Source organism: Macaca nemestrina, chromosome 13, assembly GCF_043159975.1.
Source record: "Macaca nemestrina isolate mMacNem1 chromosome 13, mMacNem.hap1, whole genome shotgun sequence".
Classification (NCBI taxonomy): Eukaryota; Metazoa; Chordata; class Mammalia; order Primates; family Cercopithecidae; genus Macaca; species Macaca nemestrina.
The window spans coordinates 121,832,632-121,849,766 of record NC_092137.1 but is presented as its reverse complement, the minus strand read 5'-3'; the positions used below and the strand labels follow the sequence as shown (position 1 = coordinate 121,849,766).

Here is a 17,135-nt window from a genome sequence, read left to right as displayed (position 1 = left end):
TGAGTGAGGCCTGACACCTAGGCAGGGTCTGGAGGCCTTGGGTAAGAGATTGGGAAATTGAGGTACATTTTGGACATGGTATGTGTGACTTACGGGAGAGAGACTCAGGTGAAGGGGTCTATAATCACTTAGATGAGAATTTGGCTCTCGGGGGAGTTAACATGGACCACGCAGGGAAGTGGCCCATGGACTGAGAAATAAATTTGGATACCATTATCATATAGACCATAAAACCATGGGAACAGGTGAGAACACTAGGAAGGCCATGCACATTTAGGATCAACATTTAGAAGCTGGATAGAGAAGGATGAGCTGGAAAAACTCAAAAGACAGTGGTATAGGAAGAAGCCAAGAGTGTTTCAACAAGGAAGGAACTGTCAGCTGTTTCAAATGCTGCTGAATTCCAAGAGAAAGGCCAGAAAATGACCATAGGGTTTGGCAACATGGAAGTTGTAGAAGATCACGAAAAGATAGTTTTTAGGAAGTTGGAATAGGAACTAGACCAGAGTGGGTTGAAAAATGAGTGGGAAATGAGGAAGTAAACATAGGAAGTGTCTGAGCTCAGTAACCATGGGTTGAATGGATGCATATGAAAGGCAAGGAGAGAAACTACGGGAAGATGATTTGGAGAATTAAAGCGTGCCTCGAATTCCAAGTTTAGTTTCTCTCTTAGATAAGGTTCTCGTTCAGTGCTTCCTATTTCTGTTAAGGTATCCTCTCCCAAGGTCCAGCTTCCTTCCTTAGCCTGTAGCCTACTGTGCTCACATTCAAATACTGTCCTCACAAGTCCTCTTGATTCTGTTTCTAAAAATGTCTCTTGCATCCTCCCTTCCTGTTTTCACTTTGTTTGTTTTGACCCAAGGTGAGAGTTATGTTAATCATACTCTTCAGCGTTTGGGTAAGCCATCAGGGTACACATGAGGTTCTTATATTTTATTTATTCCCTTTTATCCCTGTTCACCACTCCGTCTTCCCTCACATGGGCAACCATTTCGTGTTTATTGTGTATCACTGTTTTCAATATATTCCTATTAAATATGTTGTACATTATTTTTTCCTTTGTATCATCAATTCTGAACCAGTCGTGGTCTAAATTGTTACTTCCATTTGGGGGATGAAACAAATTCTTAGAGCATTTACTTGCGTAAATTTCACTAGCTAGTAAACAGCAGAGCTGGAGTTGAAGCCAGGCCTTCTGGTTCTTACACCTGGAAACTTTCCCTAAGGTCTCTCAGTTTGTTCATCTCTCTGTTTCAGTGATCTTGTTTCTTACTCTACCATAGTAGAGTAAGTAGGCCATAACCACTCACTCACTACCATAGCCACACCGTAGACCTTGTCATTACCGATAGGTGCACTACTCTGTCATCTTAATTTTAAGTATTCCACTTTAAAAAGTATAAAAAGAATTTTATATCTGTCTGTCTATCTATCTATCTATCTATATATATATATATATATAGGTATGGAGTCTTGCTCTGTCGCCCAGGCTGGAGTACAGTGGCGTGATCTTGGCTCACTGCAAGCTCCGCCTCCCAGGTTCACACTATTCTCCTGCCTCAGCCTCCCGAGTAGCTGGGACTACAGGCTTTAGAGGCCAAGGTGAGAGGATCACTTGAGGTCAGGAGTTTGAAACCAGCCTGGCCAACATGGCAAAACCCCGTCTCCACTAAAAATACAAAAATTAGCCAGGTGTGGTGGCGCATGTCTGTAGTCCCAGCTACTCCGGAGGCTGAGGCAAGAGAATTGCTTGAGCCTGGGAGGCAGAGGTTGCAGTAAGCCAAGCTCCAGCCACTCCACTCCAGCCTGGGAGACAGAGCAAGACTGTCTCAAAAAACAAAACAAAACAAAAAGATCACTGGAGTCAGAGAACACGAGAGTGAATTAGAAAGATATAGGTGTATTGAGAAGTGGGGTACTTTGCCAGGCATCTGTGGTTCCAGCTACTCAGGAGGCTGACTTTGCTTGTGCTCAGTGAGGCTGCAGTGAGCTAGGACAGCACCTGTGAATAGCCATGCACTCCAGCCTGGGCAACACAGCAAGATCCTGTCTCTAAAAAATAATAGGCCGGGCGAGGTGGCTCACGCTGTAATCCCAGCACTTTGGGAGGCCGAGATGGGCAGATCACGAGGTCAGGTGATCAAGACCATCCTGGCTAACACAGTGAAACCCCGTCTCTACTAAAAATACAAAAAATTAGCCAGGCATGGTGGCATGTACCTGTAGTCCCAGCTACTCAGGAGGCTGAGGCAGGAGAATCTCTTGAACCCTGGAGGTGGAGGTTACAGTGAGCTGAGATCCTGCCACTGCACTCCAGCCTGGGCGACGAAGCAAGACTCTGTCTCGATGGCTGGGCGCGGTGGCTCAAGCCTGTAATCCCAGCACTTTGGGAGGCCGAGACGGGCGGATCACGAGGTCAGGAGATCGAGACCATCCTGGCGAACATGGTGAAACCCCGTCTCTACTAAAAAAATACAAAAAAGTAGCCGGGCGAGGTGGTGGGCGCCTGTAGTCCCAGCTACTCGGGAGGCCGAGGCAGGAGAATGGCGTAAACCCGGGAGGCGGAGCTTGCAGTGAGCTGAGATCCGGCCACTGCGCTCCAGCCCCGGCGACAGAGCGAGACTCCGTCTCAAAAAAAAAAAAAAAAAAAAAAAAAAAGACTCTGTCTCGGGGAAAACAAAAAAAAAGAAGTCCTTGAACGCCTTGTCACTGTTTGCTGTCTCCAGTTTCTCTTCTCCCATCTTCTCTTGAACCACTCCAGTTCAGCTTTCTCCCTTACTACTCTAGGAAAACTGTTTTTGTCAAGATCACCAGTAACCCTAGGTTCTAAATCCAATGATGGGTTCTCAGTCCTCGTCTACATAGTTTATCACATCCTTCTCCGCTAAAAATACTTTCTTCACCTGGCTTTTAGAATGCCACATTCTCCTGATTTTCTCCCCACCTCACTAGTTGCGCATTTCCCAGCTCTTTTGCTGGTTTCTCCTTCTTCCCTGCTCTTTATTTTTATTTATTTTTTGTGACAGAGTCTTACTGTTGCCCAGGCTAGAGTGTAGTTGCATGATCTGGATTCACTACAGCCACAACCTTCCAGGTTCAAGCGATTTTCCTGCCTCAGCCTCCTGAGTAGCTGAGATTACAGGTGCCCACCATCACACTCAGCTAATTTTTGTATTTTTAGTAGAGACGGGGTTTCACCATGTTGGCCGGGCTGGTCTCGAACCCCTGACCTCATGTGATCCGCCTGCCTCGGCCTCCCAAAATGCTTTCCTGCTCTTTAAACCTTTAAAGTGTTCTCTCTACTCAGTTATTTAGTGATCTCATCCAGTATTATGGCTGTGAATACCCTCTACATGCTGATGACTTCCCAGTGCGTGTCTCTCACCTGGAACTTTCCCTAAATTCTGGGATTAGATATCCACCTGTCTAACTCAGTTGGATGGCTAACACTAATAAGCATCTTTTTTTTTTTTTTTTTTTTTTTTTTTTTTTTTATGGAGGCAGAGTTTCGTTCTTGTTGCCCAGGTTGGAGTGCAATGGCACAATCTTGGCTCAGTGCAACCTCTGCCTCCCTTGGGTTCAAGCAATTACCTCACCTCAGCCTCCTGAGTAGCTGGGATTATAGCCACGCCCAGCTAACTTTTGTATTTTTAGTAGAGACGGGGTTTCACCGTATTGGCCAGCTGGTCTCTAACTCCTGACCTCAGGTGATTTGCCTGCCTCAGCCTCCCAAAGTGCTGGGATTACAGGTGTGAGCCACCGTGCCCGGTAGCCCAGGCCGTTTCCTAACTCCTGGCCTCAAGGGATCCTTCCACCTCTGCCACCCAAAGGGCTAGGATTACAGGCATGAGCTACCATGTCCAGCCTTTTTTTTTTTTTTTTTTTTGGTTGGTATCTTTTAAATTAAGAGACTAAGACAGTTTTCTTGAAAACTGTCCTGCATTCTAGATTTGTCTGAGTATTTCCTTGTGATATCATTTAACTTGTTCCTCAACCCCTTGTATTTCTCGTAAACCAGAAGTTAAAGATCTAAAGTTCGTTGGTTAAATTTAGGTTAAACGTGTTCGGTGGAAATATTTCCTGGGTGATGCTGTGAATTTCACGTTGTGTCACGTGAAGAGATGAGTAACTTTCGGATTGATTTTTAGTGAGGCTACATTTGACTGGTTAATGTGGTCACTGGTAGAGTTTTTATTGTAAAAGACATTTTTCCCTTTGTAGTTAGCAAATAATTGGATGATTCTTTGGAACGTTCGGTTTGTTTTACATGTTTATGTTGTTTTTTTCTCTGCTTGCCGAGCTGTAGAGGAGCTGGGATCCGAGCCCAGCCTGTCTGACTCTGTAGCCCATACCTCACCCTTATCTCAGTGTCTGCCTCTCGCGTACCTGATGATGGGTTATATGTGTCTGTTGTCCAGCTTGTGAGCTTATCGTCCACCTTTATATCCGTGCAGTACTTCCATTCACAACAGCTGCAGAGTGGATTGTTTGTCCCCGATTAGCAAAGAAGCATCAGAAACCTATGGCCCCCGCCCCGCACCGCCCTGAAACCCAAACTCTAGAGGTTCTAGCCATTAAGTATTAGAGTTGAAGAAGATCTTCGTGGAGAGTGTGTGCTGAACGTCCCCTCCTGTGACGGGCTCAAGTCTTCTTTGGATGTAGGAAATGTTCTCTTGAAGGTTTCTTGAGCAAGAATTTTGTTCCAGCACTGCCAGCCACAATGAATAACTCTTCTTTGGAGACCCGAGGACACCCCCACAGTGCCTCCTCCCCTTCAGAGCGGGTGTTCCCGATGCCCCTGCCCAGGAAGGCGCCTCTCAATATTCCCGGCACCCCAGTCCTCGAAGACTTTCCTCAGAATGACGATGAGAAGGAGCGGCTGCAGCGGAGGCGGTCGAGGGTCTTTGATCTGCAGTTCAGCACCGACTCGCCTCGCTTGTTGGCCTCCCCCTCCAGCAGGTGAGGGGCTTCTGGGCTGGCTCTCCTTGAGGCAGCCGCCTTGATGTGGGCTGCGTAGGTCCAGGGATTTCCACAAAACTTTATGGGTCTAGGTTTTGAAAATTTAAACTATCATGGATTCTTGCCAGAGTTGTTTGTTTTTGTTTTCCATTTAGGATTATTGATGTTTCAGCTACTATGCCTAAGTTTACAAACACGCAGATTACGGAACATTACTCCACCTGTATCAAACTGTCCACTGAAAATGTGAGTATCTGCTGGTTTAGTACTGAAGATGTGATCCCTTGATCACAGGGGCAATCCAGCTATCTTGTTTCTGTAGAGAATGCACAATCAATGATGATGATTCTCCAGTGAGTCATCTTAGTGCTGGTGGTTTCCACCAGAAGTGCTGGTGGTTTTACTGTTTCCTCTAGACCCGTGGTGCACCTCCTGAGAGGCTGCCTGCTATCTGCCGTGTATCTGGAAAGGCAGCATGGCACATGAGTGAATAGTAGAGTTCTGGAGCTAGCCTGAGTTGGAGGCTACATGCTCTAAGCTGTGTGGGAGCCACCCAACCATGTTGCTTCCGTGTCCTCTGGAGAATGAGGGTAGTGCCTGCCTCATGAACTTGTTTGGAGGGTGTGAGTCCCTTTGTGTGCAGTGCTTAGAGCAGGGCCTCCACACACCGAGCATTCAGGAATTTTGTGCCGTCATTCCCTAGCCTTGAACATGAGGACATGCCTGTGAGGATTTGGCTCTTGACAGGTGTTTTTGGGAAAAGAGGTCAGTGACAATATGTGGGTATTCCTGTATAAAGACTTAGCTTCCTCTGTTCAAAGCAGCATTATTTACATGAGCCTAGGCTATAAATAACAATCCTTTCTGCAATTTTCTGTTTTCAGAAAATCACTACCAAGAATGCTTTTGGTTTGCACTTGATTGATTTTATGTCAGAGATTCTTAAACAGAAAGACACCGAACCAACCAACTTTAAAGTAAGAAGGATGTCCACTTTCTCTTGCATCTGAATTAAATGATGATTTCTACTATTTGGCATAACACAGTTGAATTCTGCGAATACACGAGAGACTTCTCATTTAGATGTTATGTTAGTTAATTTACTTTCTTTTCCTAAACTGATGAAATACAGACAGAATATATATTCTGTTTATTCCCTATCAGTCATAGAGGGATCTTTGTCATTGTTTCCTTGGGGCAAGTAAATATTTTGTGAAGCTGGCTGTGTTTTACCTGTTCAGAAGTTCTTTTTTGTGCATCTTTGTGAATGCACTCTGATTGTTTGACCAGGTGGCTGCAGGCACTCTGGATGCCAGCACTAAGATCTATGCCGTACGCGTGGACGCCGTCCATGCCGACGTATACAGAGTCCTTGGGGGACTGGGCAAAGATGCACCGTCTTTGGAAGAAGTGGAAGGCCATGTTGCAGGTAGGTGGCTAGGGATCTGGATTTAAGTGGCTTTTTTTTTAGGGCATACCAGGTAGTTATTTGAGTAATATACTAGAAGAAGGTCACAAAAATCAGTGATCTCATTTTATTGAAAACAGGACATTTTTAGAACCATATATGGTCTTACATGAGAAGATACTCAAACACTAAAGTTATGTTTCCTTGAAAAAGAGAAGGGCCTTATAAAAGCGTTTATATTTTGTTTATGCCAGGTTGAGTAAACATCACCAACTAAGGAACTTGTGATCTGGGAGTCTTTGGAAATGGACTTGCATGAGAAGCCAAATCTAATAGTTTGGTTTCTCCATAAGTTGCAGATTAAATATGCCTGATGTTTTGAGAGAACTGCATGTTTTTTTTGTTTGGTTGGGGTTTTTTTTGTTTTTATTTGTTTATTTAATTTTTTTTTTTTTTTTGAGACGGAGTCTCGCTCTGTCGTCCAGGCTGGAGTGCAGTGGCCGGATCTCAGCTCACTGCAAGCTCCGCCTCCCGGGTTCACGCCATTCTCCGGCCTCAGCCTCCCGAGTAGCTGGGACTACAGGCGCCCGCCACCTCGCCCGGCTAGTTTTTTTGTATTTCTTAATAGAGACGGGGTTTCACCGTGTTAGCCAGGATGGTTTCGATCTCCTGACCTCGTGATCTGCCCGTCTCGGCCTCCCAAAGTGCTGGGATTACAGGCTTGAGCCACCGCGCCCGGCCTAATTTTTTTTTTTTGAGACGAGGCTCACTTTGTCACCCAGGCTGGTGTGCAGTGGTGCGATCTTGGCTCACGGCAGCCTCTGGCTCCTGAGTTCAAGCGATCCTCCTGCCTCAGCATCCCCAAGTAGCTCGGACTACAGGTGTGCGTCTCCATGCCCGGCTAATTTTTGTACTGTTTTGTAGAGATGGGGTTTCGTCCTGTTGGCCAGGCTGGTCTTGAACTCCTGAGCTCAAGCGATCTGTCTGCCTGAGCCTCCGAAGTGCTGGGATTACAGGCGTGGGCCACCACACCCGGCCTCACATGTTTAAATTATGACCGTTCTTTCAGGTTTTGAAGAACTTGAGTAAGTTAAGTTCATCACATGCTTCAAAGCAGCCCTTGGGCCGGGCGCGGTGGCTCAAGCCTGTAATCCCAGCACTTTGGGAGGCCGAGACGGGCGGATCACGAGGTCAGGAGATCGAGACCATCCTGGCTGACACGGTGAAACCCCGTCTCTACTAAAAAATACAAAAAAGTAGCCGGGCGCGGTAGCGGGCGCCTGTAGTCCCAGCTACTCGGGAGGCTGAGGCAGGAGAATGGCGTGAACCCGGGAGGCGGAGCTTGCAGTGAGCTGAGATCGCGCCACTGCACTCCAGCCTGGATGACAGAGCGAGACTCCGTCTCCAAAAAAAAAAAAAGCAGCCCTTGCAGTACACAGTTGTGTTTCTCCTTTTAGATGGAAGTGCTACTGAAATGGGAACAACCAAAAGGGCTCCAAAGCCAAAGAAGAAGCTCTTACACAGAACCATCGAGCAGAACATAAACAACCTCAATGTCTCCGAAGCAGATCGGAAGTGTGAGGTGAGGAACCGTGTGCACAGTGTGGTTTCTGACTAATTCAGAACCTTAGGGGCCGAGACTTGGCAGGGCTAAGGCTGCCTTGCTGGTATGTGCCCATTTAAGCCTCAAGGGAGTAAAACATTCAACTGATATCTCTGCATTATCATCCTTTAGCTTGACAGTAAAGACTAAAAGTAAGTCCCTCAGTGTTTCAGAATGATTGAGAAGAGACTCCAAATTGCTGAGAAATCTAATTGATAAAAAATTAATTTTATATCCTAGTAAATGTAGCAGTGGTTACGTTAGCTAACATTTAATGTACACATGGTGAGCACCATATATTTCCTTAAACCTGTAACCTGTGTTAACTCATCTAATCCTCACAACATTCTTGTATCATTTTAGAAAGGGGTAACTGAGGCACAATGACTTGCCCAAAACGACACATCTAGTGAGTGAGCTAGGAGTTGAAGCTAAGTGGTCTAACTCCAGAATCCTAGCTTTAAATCATCTATCTAGCAAATCCTAAGGAATCTGCTTAAACAAATGGTACTGGAGGCCTCATTTATAATTAGCACAGTTAATTTAAAGTAAACAGGTGTTACTACAATTTTATTTTTTAATTCTGCCATTAAAAGCATTGTTTCAGTGAGTATTCTAATACTTATTATCTTTGCACTCGTATGGGAGAATATAAGAAAATTCTGAGACATGGATTTTAAGTTGCCCTCAAAAAAAGGTACTCATTTACTCTCCCACTAGCAATAGACTAGATTACTTCTCTCTCTTACCTCCACAACATTCATAAATGGTAATTAAGGTCACAAAACTGGAATTGGTCACCAAGGACATGAGTGTATGTGGGAGAAAGACTGGGAGTTCCTTTTCCCCAATGTTAGGAGTTCAGAGAGCTGAAGAAACACCAGTAGGTAGGAGGAACACCAGAAGAGCGTGGTGTCCAAATGAGAAGGTATTTCAGGGAGTGGGGAATGATCAACCACGCCAAATGTGGCAACCTGAGGCCACTAATGAGCTTGGAGGGGGCCCCTCTGGACCTCAAGCTCAGACCTCCAGGGAAGGGCTTGGCCGGTGCTAGTGTCCCTGAGTTTGGGGGAGGGGATTGTGTGTCCAGGACCCAGACCCTGGAGCGGGGGCATGCTGGCTGGTGCTGGTGTTTTAATAAGGCTGGTTCTGTGAGTGAAAATCTGCACCTGGGGTTCAGCTGCTGCTACAGGTGGACCCTGCTGCAGCCAGGCTGGAACGCTGCTCCGTGACGCTCTCCTAACATGCAACCTACAGAGAGGAGCAAGTGCCTTCTTCCCCTCGGAGCCTGCAGTCTCCCTCTAGTGCCCCTTCTTGGTAGAGCCTAACAGGCAGCAGCTGGCAAAGCTGAATGTCCCAGTTTCCGCACCGCAGCCGAGGAGAGAGGGTAGGCTTAGAGCTGAGAGGCGGCAGCTTAGTAACTGCCACATGGTGAAGTGTCATGAGGGTCACTGTCAAAAAACTCTGGGGTGGGGGGAGAGAGAGAGATATGTATGGAAAGTGGAAACAAATATGCAAAATGCCACCCATGGGGCAATCTAAATTGAAGTTTCACAGAGATTTACATGACTGTTTCAACATTCTTATGGATTTGAAATTCTTTATGATAAATGGGAGAAAAGGACTGAAAACACTTGAATATAGGCAATTGTTTTGAAGAGTTTTGCTATAATTTGGAGCAGAGTACTGGGATAGCAAATGGAGGGAAAGGTAAAGCCAAGAGTTTTGATCTTGTCTTTGAATGGGAGAAATGACAGCATGTTCTGTTGATGGCAGCAGTCTAGTGGAGAAGGGATTATTGATGGTGCAGCAGAAAGGAGAATTGCCAGGGTGATGTCCTTGCTCAGGTGAGAGGGAAGGGAATGGACAGCACAGGTTGGGCTTGACTGACAGGGGTGTTGTTTGGGTGCGCTCATGGCGGATCCTTCTGGATACTGTCTTAAAATAGGAAGCCAGGTCATCAGCTTACAGTGAGGATGGGGGAAGAAGGCACTAGGGGTATGAGGGAAAGGGTAGGAAAGAGTCCTCTAGGAGGTGGGTGAGTAAATGGACTAAGGAGATATGGTGTAACTGTCAGACAACTTAGGGTCTACCTGAGGGTGGTAGCAGATGGATTTAAAGTGAGGTCTGTAGGCATGATTTTGTTTCTCCAGCCGTGAATACCTGTGTGGGTACAGTCATGGAGTAGGCAGAAAGTTGGGTTTATTACGGGATCCTGTTGAGCTGAGTGAATGGACACAGCTGGAAAGGGGCACTGGAGGTGAGAGCATGTGTAAAGGCATGGTCGCAGCCACTGCTTAGGGAATTTTACCTGGGAAGAGAGGGGAATGAGGGGCAGTGGAAAGTAATATATCAGTAGATTGTAGGCCTGGTGGGGTCAAAGACTTCTTGGTGCTGGGGACAAGAAGGGGTGAGCTGGAAATGTAGGAGGTGGTTGTCAGAGAGGGGCCCTTAGAATTGAACATATGGAGAGGTTGCAGTCATGGTTAATGACTCAACTCAGAACAGGCGAGGGAACAAATGGCGGAGGCGGGGTGGGGGTCTTACTAGGCTGTCTTGGAGTCCTGGGTTGCTTAGGATGAAGGAGACCATTGAAGGAGAGGATATCAACCAAGAGGCAGTGTACTGGATGGATCAACATATGAATATTGAAATCAGTAAGAGCTACACCAGGAGTAAATTTGGAGAATAGTAATGAGCCATGAACTAATACTAAGATCTTCCGAGAAGAAGGGGAGGTTGTGACCTGGGGGAGTCGGAAGATGACTGCAACGCAGATGGGCAGACAGTGGCAAAGGCTGATGTGGTACTCAGAGCTGGGGGCATCAGAAATTGGGAGGGGGGAGAGTTGGATGCTGCAGTCACCTAACCCACCTGTAGGCCACTGGTTTGAGGGCTGTGAAGAGAAAGCAGCCACTGTGGAGGCCTGCAGGGGAAGCGTATCCTCAGGCTGGCACCATGTCTCGGTTGGAGCAGTGCCCCCAGCCTGTTTTTTATCACTTTTGCCCCTTCAGACCCTTTTAGACATTTTGTGCCTACTCCTTCCCCTTGAAATGAAATATTAAGGAATAAGATTTTGTCGGATAGGGTAGAGTTTGGATAGGCAAACATTATTGTAATATCTAAGATTGTTTTCCACCTTGCCTCTAGGAAACAGTTTTCACCCCTTGAGAGTGAAATGAGAACCCCATTGAGAAGACTTAAGTGAGAACAAGTAGGTGGAGAGAATCCTCAGGAACTCAGTGGGCGATAGAATTTTGCCGATCACTGAGTCTAGAGGGCCCTGAGGAAATACCAGTTTTTGAGGAGGAGTGGGAGATGGGGGCCGTGGTGGGGATAGATCTTAGAGTCCAAGAAATGCAGAACTGTGGGTGTCTTGGGTCTTTTTGTGTAATTAATAAATAAGCCAGATAAAGGGCAACAGTGAGATGAATGCCAGTGTTCTTATAGCAATGATAGTGGTAAGACTGAGTGTGCAGGGGCTAGGGAAATGGGCCTTGCCATGCCCACTCTGAGTGGTGAGGTGAGCGGGGCATTGCTGTGCACGGGCAGGGAGGGGCCAGAGGAAGGAGAGTCACTGAGAATGAGGCCTAAAAGGGAGGGGAGAGGCGAGAGTGACTGGCTCTTGTGGGGAGAGGAGTTGTATTTTTTCCTATGTGTGTCAGCATTAACCATGGGTGATGCCAGATGTGCAGGCAGATGATGTAAAGCTCAGATCTAGGTTCCTCCATCCTTAGCTGTGTGACCTGGGAAGAGATACGAATCTCACTGTCATATACTGTAAAAACAGGGAATGCTGGCCACACCCACATCTGGGTTTTATAGTAGTGAATCTGTTAAGGTCTTTTTTTTTTTTTTTTTTTTTTTTTGAGACGGAGTCTTGCTCTGTTGCCCAGGCTGGAGTGCAGTGGCACGATCTCAGCTCACTGCAAGCTCCACCTCCCAGGTTTACGCCATTCTCCTGCCTCAGCCTCCCGAGTAGCTGGGACTACAGGCACTGCCACCACGCCTGGCTAATTTTTTGTATTTTTAGTAGAGACGGGGTTTCACCGTGTTAGCCAGGATGGTCTTAATCTCCTGACCTCGTGATCCCCCTGCCTTGGCCTCCCAAAGTGCTGGGATTACAGACGTGAGCCACCACACCCGGCCTATGTCAAGATCTTTAAACGTGGTTATATGCTACACACATCTGAAGCGGTATTACTTATTAGTCATAGGATCCAGAAAGTCCTTCTACATTCCCTTCCCTCCCCCAATTCTCCTTGTTTTTTCCCCTTCCTAGGTAATCTGGAATTTATCTTACTGTCAGTCTTTTTTTTTTGAGATGGAGTCTTGCTCTGTGGCCCAGGCTAGAGTACAGTGGCACGATCTTGGCTCACTGCAACCTCTGTCTCCCCAGTTCAAACGATTCTCGTGCCTCAACCTCCCATGTAGCTGGGACTACAGGCGCGCACCACCACACCCAGCTAATTTTTTTGTATTTTTAGTAGAGATGGGTTTTCACCATGTTGACCAGGCTAGTCTTGAACTCCTGATCTCAAGTGATCCGCCCACCTGGGGTTCCCAAAGTGCTGGGATTACAGACGTGAGCCACCGCTCCTGGCCCTTACTGTCATTCTTTCTTTTGGTTCTATAGTGAAATGTTCAAATCAATCAGGGATTATTAAGTATAGGATGTTTGGAAATTCTGTTTTGTAGTCATCTGTTTTCTTACCGGGTAGTCTCAATTCTGAGGGCCTGAGGAAAACGGCCTGTTTCCCAGGCCTGCATCGGCCTTTCCCATGATTATAAGAGAAAAGGAGAGAGCAGCAAGCAGGGCTGCCTCCTCTAAGCCTGATACTGACAGGCTGTGGTATGTTTATGCCAAGTGAAATGAATACTGTCATGAAGAAATGCCAAGTACTCCAATCCTGGAAAGCTTTTTTTGCTCTGTAAGCTGCCGTAAACTTGTAATCGCCAAGAGTATGGAAGATAGAAAAAGGGATGGATTGTCACAAACAGAATTTAAAGCTTCAAGTGTTTATTAAACTCTCATTTTCTTTTCTGTTTTTTTAAGACAGAGTCTCACTCTGTTGCCCAGGCTGGAGGGCAGTGGTTCAGTCTTGGCTCACTGCAACTTCCATTTCCTGGGTTCAAGCGATTCTCCTGCTTCAGCCACCCAAGTAGCTGGATTACAGACATGCATCACCACGCCCGGCTAATTTTTTAATTTTTAATAGAGACAGGGTTTTGCCATGTTGGCCATGCTGGTCTCGAACTCCCGACCTCAAGTGATCTGCCTGCCTCGGCCTCCCAAAGTGCTGGGATTACAGGTGTAAACTCTCATTTTCTTGGAGGTCGGAAGGCAAATGTGTGGGTGTGTCTAGACCAGTTGAGAACACTTTTTTATATATGAACTAATCTCTTTTGGACACAGCTCTTCAGTATGTGCAGAACACTTGCCATCATAGAGGATTCAAACATGATTGTGCTTCAGTTCAGGTAGATGCATGCAAGGAAGGTCAAGGCTTACACTGTAGGAAACCAGAGTTGGTAGGGCTCAGAGTTTATGGAAGAGGCAAGACTTGAACTGGGCCTTGAAGGAAGGCTAGGTGTCTGTCAGGTAGACATTGCCAGGGAGGTGGTTTTAAGTAGAGGTGTAAGCAAATGCCACAGCACAGGAAGGTTCTGATTAGGAAGCTGGAGAGTATACGAGTTTGGCTAGAGCCAAGGATTTGCTTTTAGACATCACCTAAAGAGATCTTGAACTTTATCATTCGGTCTATTCCAAGGCCTTTTATTGTGGTCCTTCCTTACTGCGGACCCTTGTTTCAGAAGGCTTCATCTACTGTCCCATTGAATTGCTTAGGGATATAAATCCCTCTGTTCTCACACATGATATAATTCTAGACACAAGTGAGGAACGTTATCACAGTGTTTCGGCTTTAATGTGGGTCAAGGTACAGTTTCCATGTTGTCTCTGAAGTGCTGAGTATAGTTCCATTAACTACATACTTAAGACTTCTAGGGATGCAAGCCTCCAGATGGGAAACCGTTACTCTGGATAGCATTTGAGAAGAGAATAGGAGTAACGGCACTGGTATTTTTAGGATGGGAATTGGGACGGGCCAGAGATAAGGGTCATATTGCTGGCTCTGGGGATGGAAAGATGCACTGGGAGGTAACTGACCTGGACGTGTGACTGCCTGAGGGCTAAGGGGACGGGAGAACGTGGCGATGACGAATGTGCTTCTCTGGGATGAAGAATGGTGAGATGGGCTTATGGTAGAGTTCAGCTCTGTTGAGCTTGGACTCATCAGTTCTGATGAGCTTGGACTCTGAGCTAAGGGGGCCAGGGAAGAGCCAGGGAGCCACATCTGTGTTGTCCTATCCAAGCCCCTCGCTCGATAGCAGCCATGTTCTGAGGCATCAGGGAGACCCATGAACCCAATCCCCCACTATATCTCCTGTCTCAGGGTCACCTGCAGAGTCCCAGGGGGCTTCTAGCCTCTTGCTACACATGTGTGTGGCTTGCCCTGCCCGTATTCTTATGCCCAGTGCCTTATTTTGCCTTTGGGCTTGGTGTCATATGGCCATGCCACTCCTGCTCCTGACCCAGTCTTAGGGACCTTCTTAAAACCTCTCTCAGGTTTTACCCGGCCGGCTAGCCCTACTGACTCTGTCTGTCCTTTGCCTGGATATCTTGGGTATGTTCTTCCAAACTTTAGAAGATACTTCTGTTTGGAGAACAGCAGAGCCTGTGACCAGCTCTGTCACACAGGCTTTTTAAGCCAGTGGAATTTGTTAGTGACTTATAAAAGGAGACCAGCTGCAAGGATACACGTCCGGGTGTATTATAAAAAAGCCAATTGGCACAGTGTACACTTGCTACCACGTACTGTCTTCTGCAGCAGTGTATGTTTTTCCCCTGACTATAACCAACCTTTCTTTTGAACCGGGATTTTATCTGATCAATTAGAAAAGCCACTTTTGTCGGGTGCGGTGGCTCACACCTGCAGTCCCAGTCCTTTGGGAGGCCAAGGTGGGTGGATCACTTGAGGTCAGGAGTTCAAGACCAGCCTGGCCAACATGGTGAAACCCCGTCTCTCCTAAAAATGCAAAAGTTAGCCAGGTGTAGTGGCGCATACTTGTAGTCCCAGCTACTTGGGAGGCTGAGGCCCAAGAATCGCTTGAGCCTGGGAGGCAGAGGTTGACAGTGAGCCAAGATCATGCCACTACATTCCAGCCTGGGCGACAGAGCAAGACTCCGTCTCAAAAACAAACAAACAAACAAACAAAACACACTTTTGACCATGAGTGTAGATATTTCAGTCCATTGTCTACACCTGCTAATGAGCGGGGCCAAATGCGTGAGAGTTTATATTTCCCTTGGCTGCGTGCCGTAAACCTTCCGTTTCTTCTCTCCCTGTGTTCAGATTGATCCCATGTTTCAGAAGACGGCAGCCTCGTTTGATGAGTGCAGCACAGCGGGGGTGTTTCTGTCCACGCTCCACTGCCAGGACTACAGAAGTGAGCTGCTGTTTCCCTCTGATGTCCAGACGCTCTCCACGGGAGAACCTCTCGAGTTGCCAGAGTTAGGTTGTGTAGAAATGACAGATTTAAAAGGTAAGTACAAGTGATGCCTTTCACCAGAACATTTCAGTCATTGAGGAATTTTTTACATAACCATGGGGTACCATAAGCCCGTCATGCTCCTATGTTGCTTGAATTACCCAGAAATTTTCTCTGGAATGCCAAATTGTGTATTCTTTTGGGAGTGCCTTGCAATCCACTAACTTTTGTCTTCTCTGCGACATGGAGTCTAAAACAGTAAACCATTGCCTCTTGGTCTTGATGTGCCCCGTACCTTAGGTGCCCACTGTTTGCAGTCAGCTCTCCAAGTCACATTTTGGAGCCCTGGATTCCTCCTGGAGTGTCAGAGTTTGTACTTGGGAAGGGGACTTAGAGAGACCTTTGCCTAGCCAGACAGGCTTTTTCTTTATTTGCTCCCCATCCAGGGGGCCCTGAGGAGAAGAGAGCATTGTGAACTGTTTTGAGACTCCTCTGCAGCAGTCTCAGAACTGATCTCTCCTATTATCAGTCCCCCATACTGGCTTGACAGAGATTTTAGCATCCTTCCCATTTATGCCTCCGCCCCTGAGTTGGAGATTCTCCTCAGGATGTCGTAATGAGGTACCAGCAGGTGGGGAGGCCAGGTGTGTGCAGCGCAGTAGCTACACTTGGGCTCCCAGAAGAGCTGCCCCCTTCTGTGGATTTCCACTGCCGTGTTCGTACTCTCGCTGAGCTTCATCTCAAGTGCGGTCATTTTTACATGGTGAATGAAATTTATACTCCTCCTCCAGGCTGTGCAGTTGTTCCAGCTCCCATTCTTGTCATTTCTATTCTTGCCTCAATTTTGTTTAATATAACTTTTGTGCTAACAATCTATTTTCCAAGTTTATGCTCTCATTTGGGGCTCTAATCCTCTGAAGTAGGTCTTCTCTAGTTAGTATGGGACAAAAAATAAAGTACCGTTACATGATTGCCTATGCACTTAGTGTATTTTTAAGACGAAGCATTTCATTTCCCAGTTATAGCATAGGTCACGAAATTCATTTCAGAATCAAATGTCTGTGCTTTAGGTTTCTCCTCTAGTATTTTACTAAACTGTGCGATGACAGTGCAGAGCCTCACTCCAGTGTGGGTGTGGCCTATGCATCCGCTGGCCCCCAGGAGAGGCAGGGACAGAGATTGGCAGCCAGCCAGCCACTGATGATACTTGAGCCTTTGCTGGAGGACAATGAGGTAACTGTGCCTCTAGTCTCTCTTGCTACTCAGTATCATTCTGAAGGGAGGAAGGAATGCACTTGACCCACTTCTAATCTCTCTTTGTGATCTTGCCATCCTCTCCAGCGCCCTTGCAGCAGTGTGCGGAAGATCGCCAGATCTGCCCTTCCCTGGCCGGGTTCCAGTTTACTCAGTGGGACAGTGAAACACATAATGAGGTGTGGTCAGCTTTTAGTGGCTCGTGGTTTTAGTTAGTTGGCTCAAGATTGGTGCTGCCCAGTGGGAACCAAAACTGTGGCATCATCTTTATTTAGCCAGGACTACAGAAAATATTTCCTTTGGCACTTCCATAGGGACAGAAACCCTGAGGGAGGAGGGGTAGGGTTGTGAACCCCAGCA

At 46.8% G+C, this 17,135-nt stretch overlaps 1 protein-coding gene across 4 annotated transcripts in view; it reads left to right on the top strand.

The window, feature by feature from the left end:
• Positions 1-17,135, top strand: part of LOC105490313 (non-SMC condensin I complex subunit H) — a 38,039-nt gene that overhangs the window by 855 nt on the left and 20,049 nt on the right. For 3 of the 4 annotated variants that reach the window (XR_011612146.1, XM_071077352.1, XM_071077350.1), the window contains exons 2-8: positions 4,707-4,959; positions 5,115-5,205; positions 5,844-5,936; positions 6,250-6,388; positions 7,825-7,949; positions 15,386-15,575; positions 16,863-16,954. Coding sequence is in view for 3 of the 4 variants with exons in the window: in XM_071077352.1 (XP_070933453.1) it covers positions 4,707-4,959; positions 5,115-5,205; positions 5,844-5,936; positions 6,250-6,388; positions 7,825-7,949; positions 15,386-15,575; positions 16,863-16,954 (983 nt within the window). In the remaining variant the exon portion in view is untranslated. Of the gene's footprint in view, positions 1-4,454; positions 4,960-5,114; positions 5,206-5,843; positions 5,937-6,249; positions 6,389-7,824; positions 7,950-15,385; positions 15,576-16,862; positions 16,955-17,135 lie in introns of all 4 variants that reach the window. The other variant, XM_071077351.1, reaches the window with a different exon arrangement.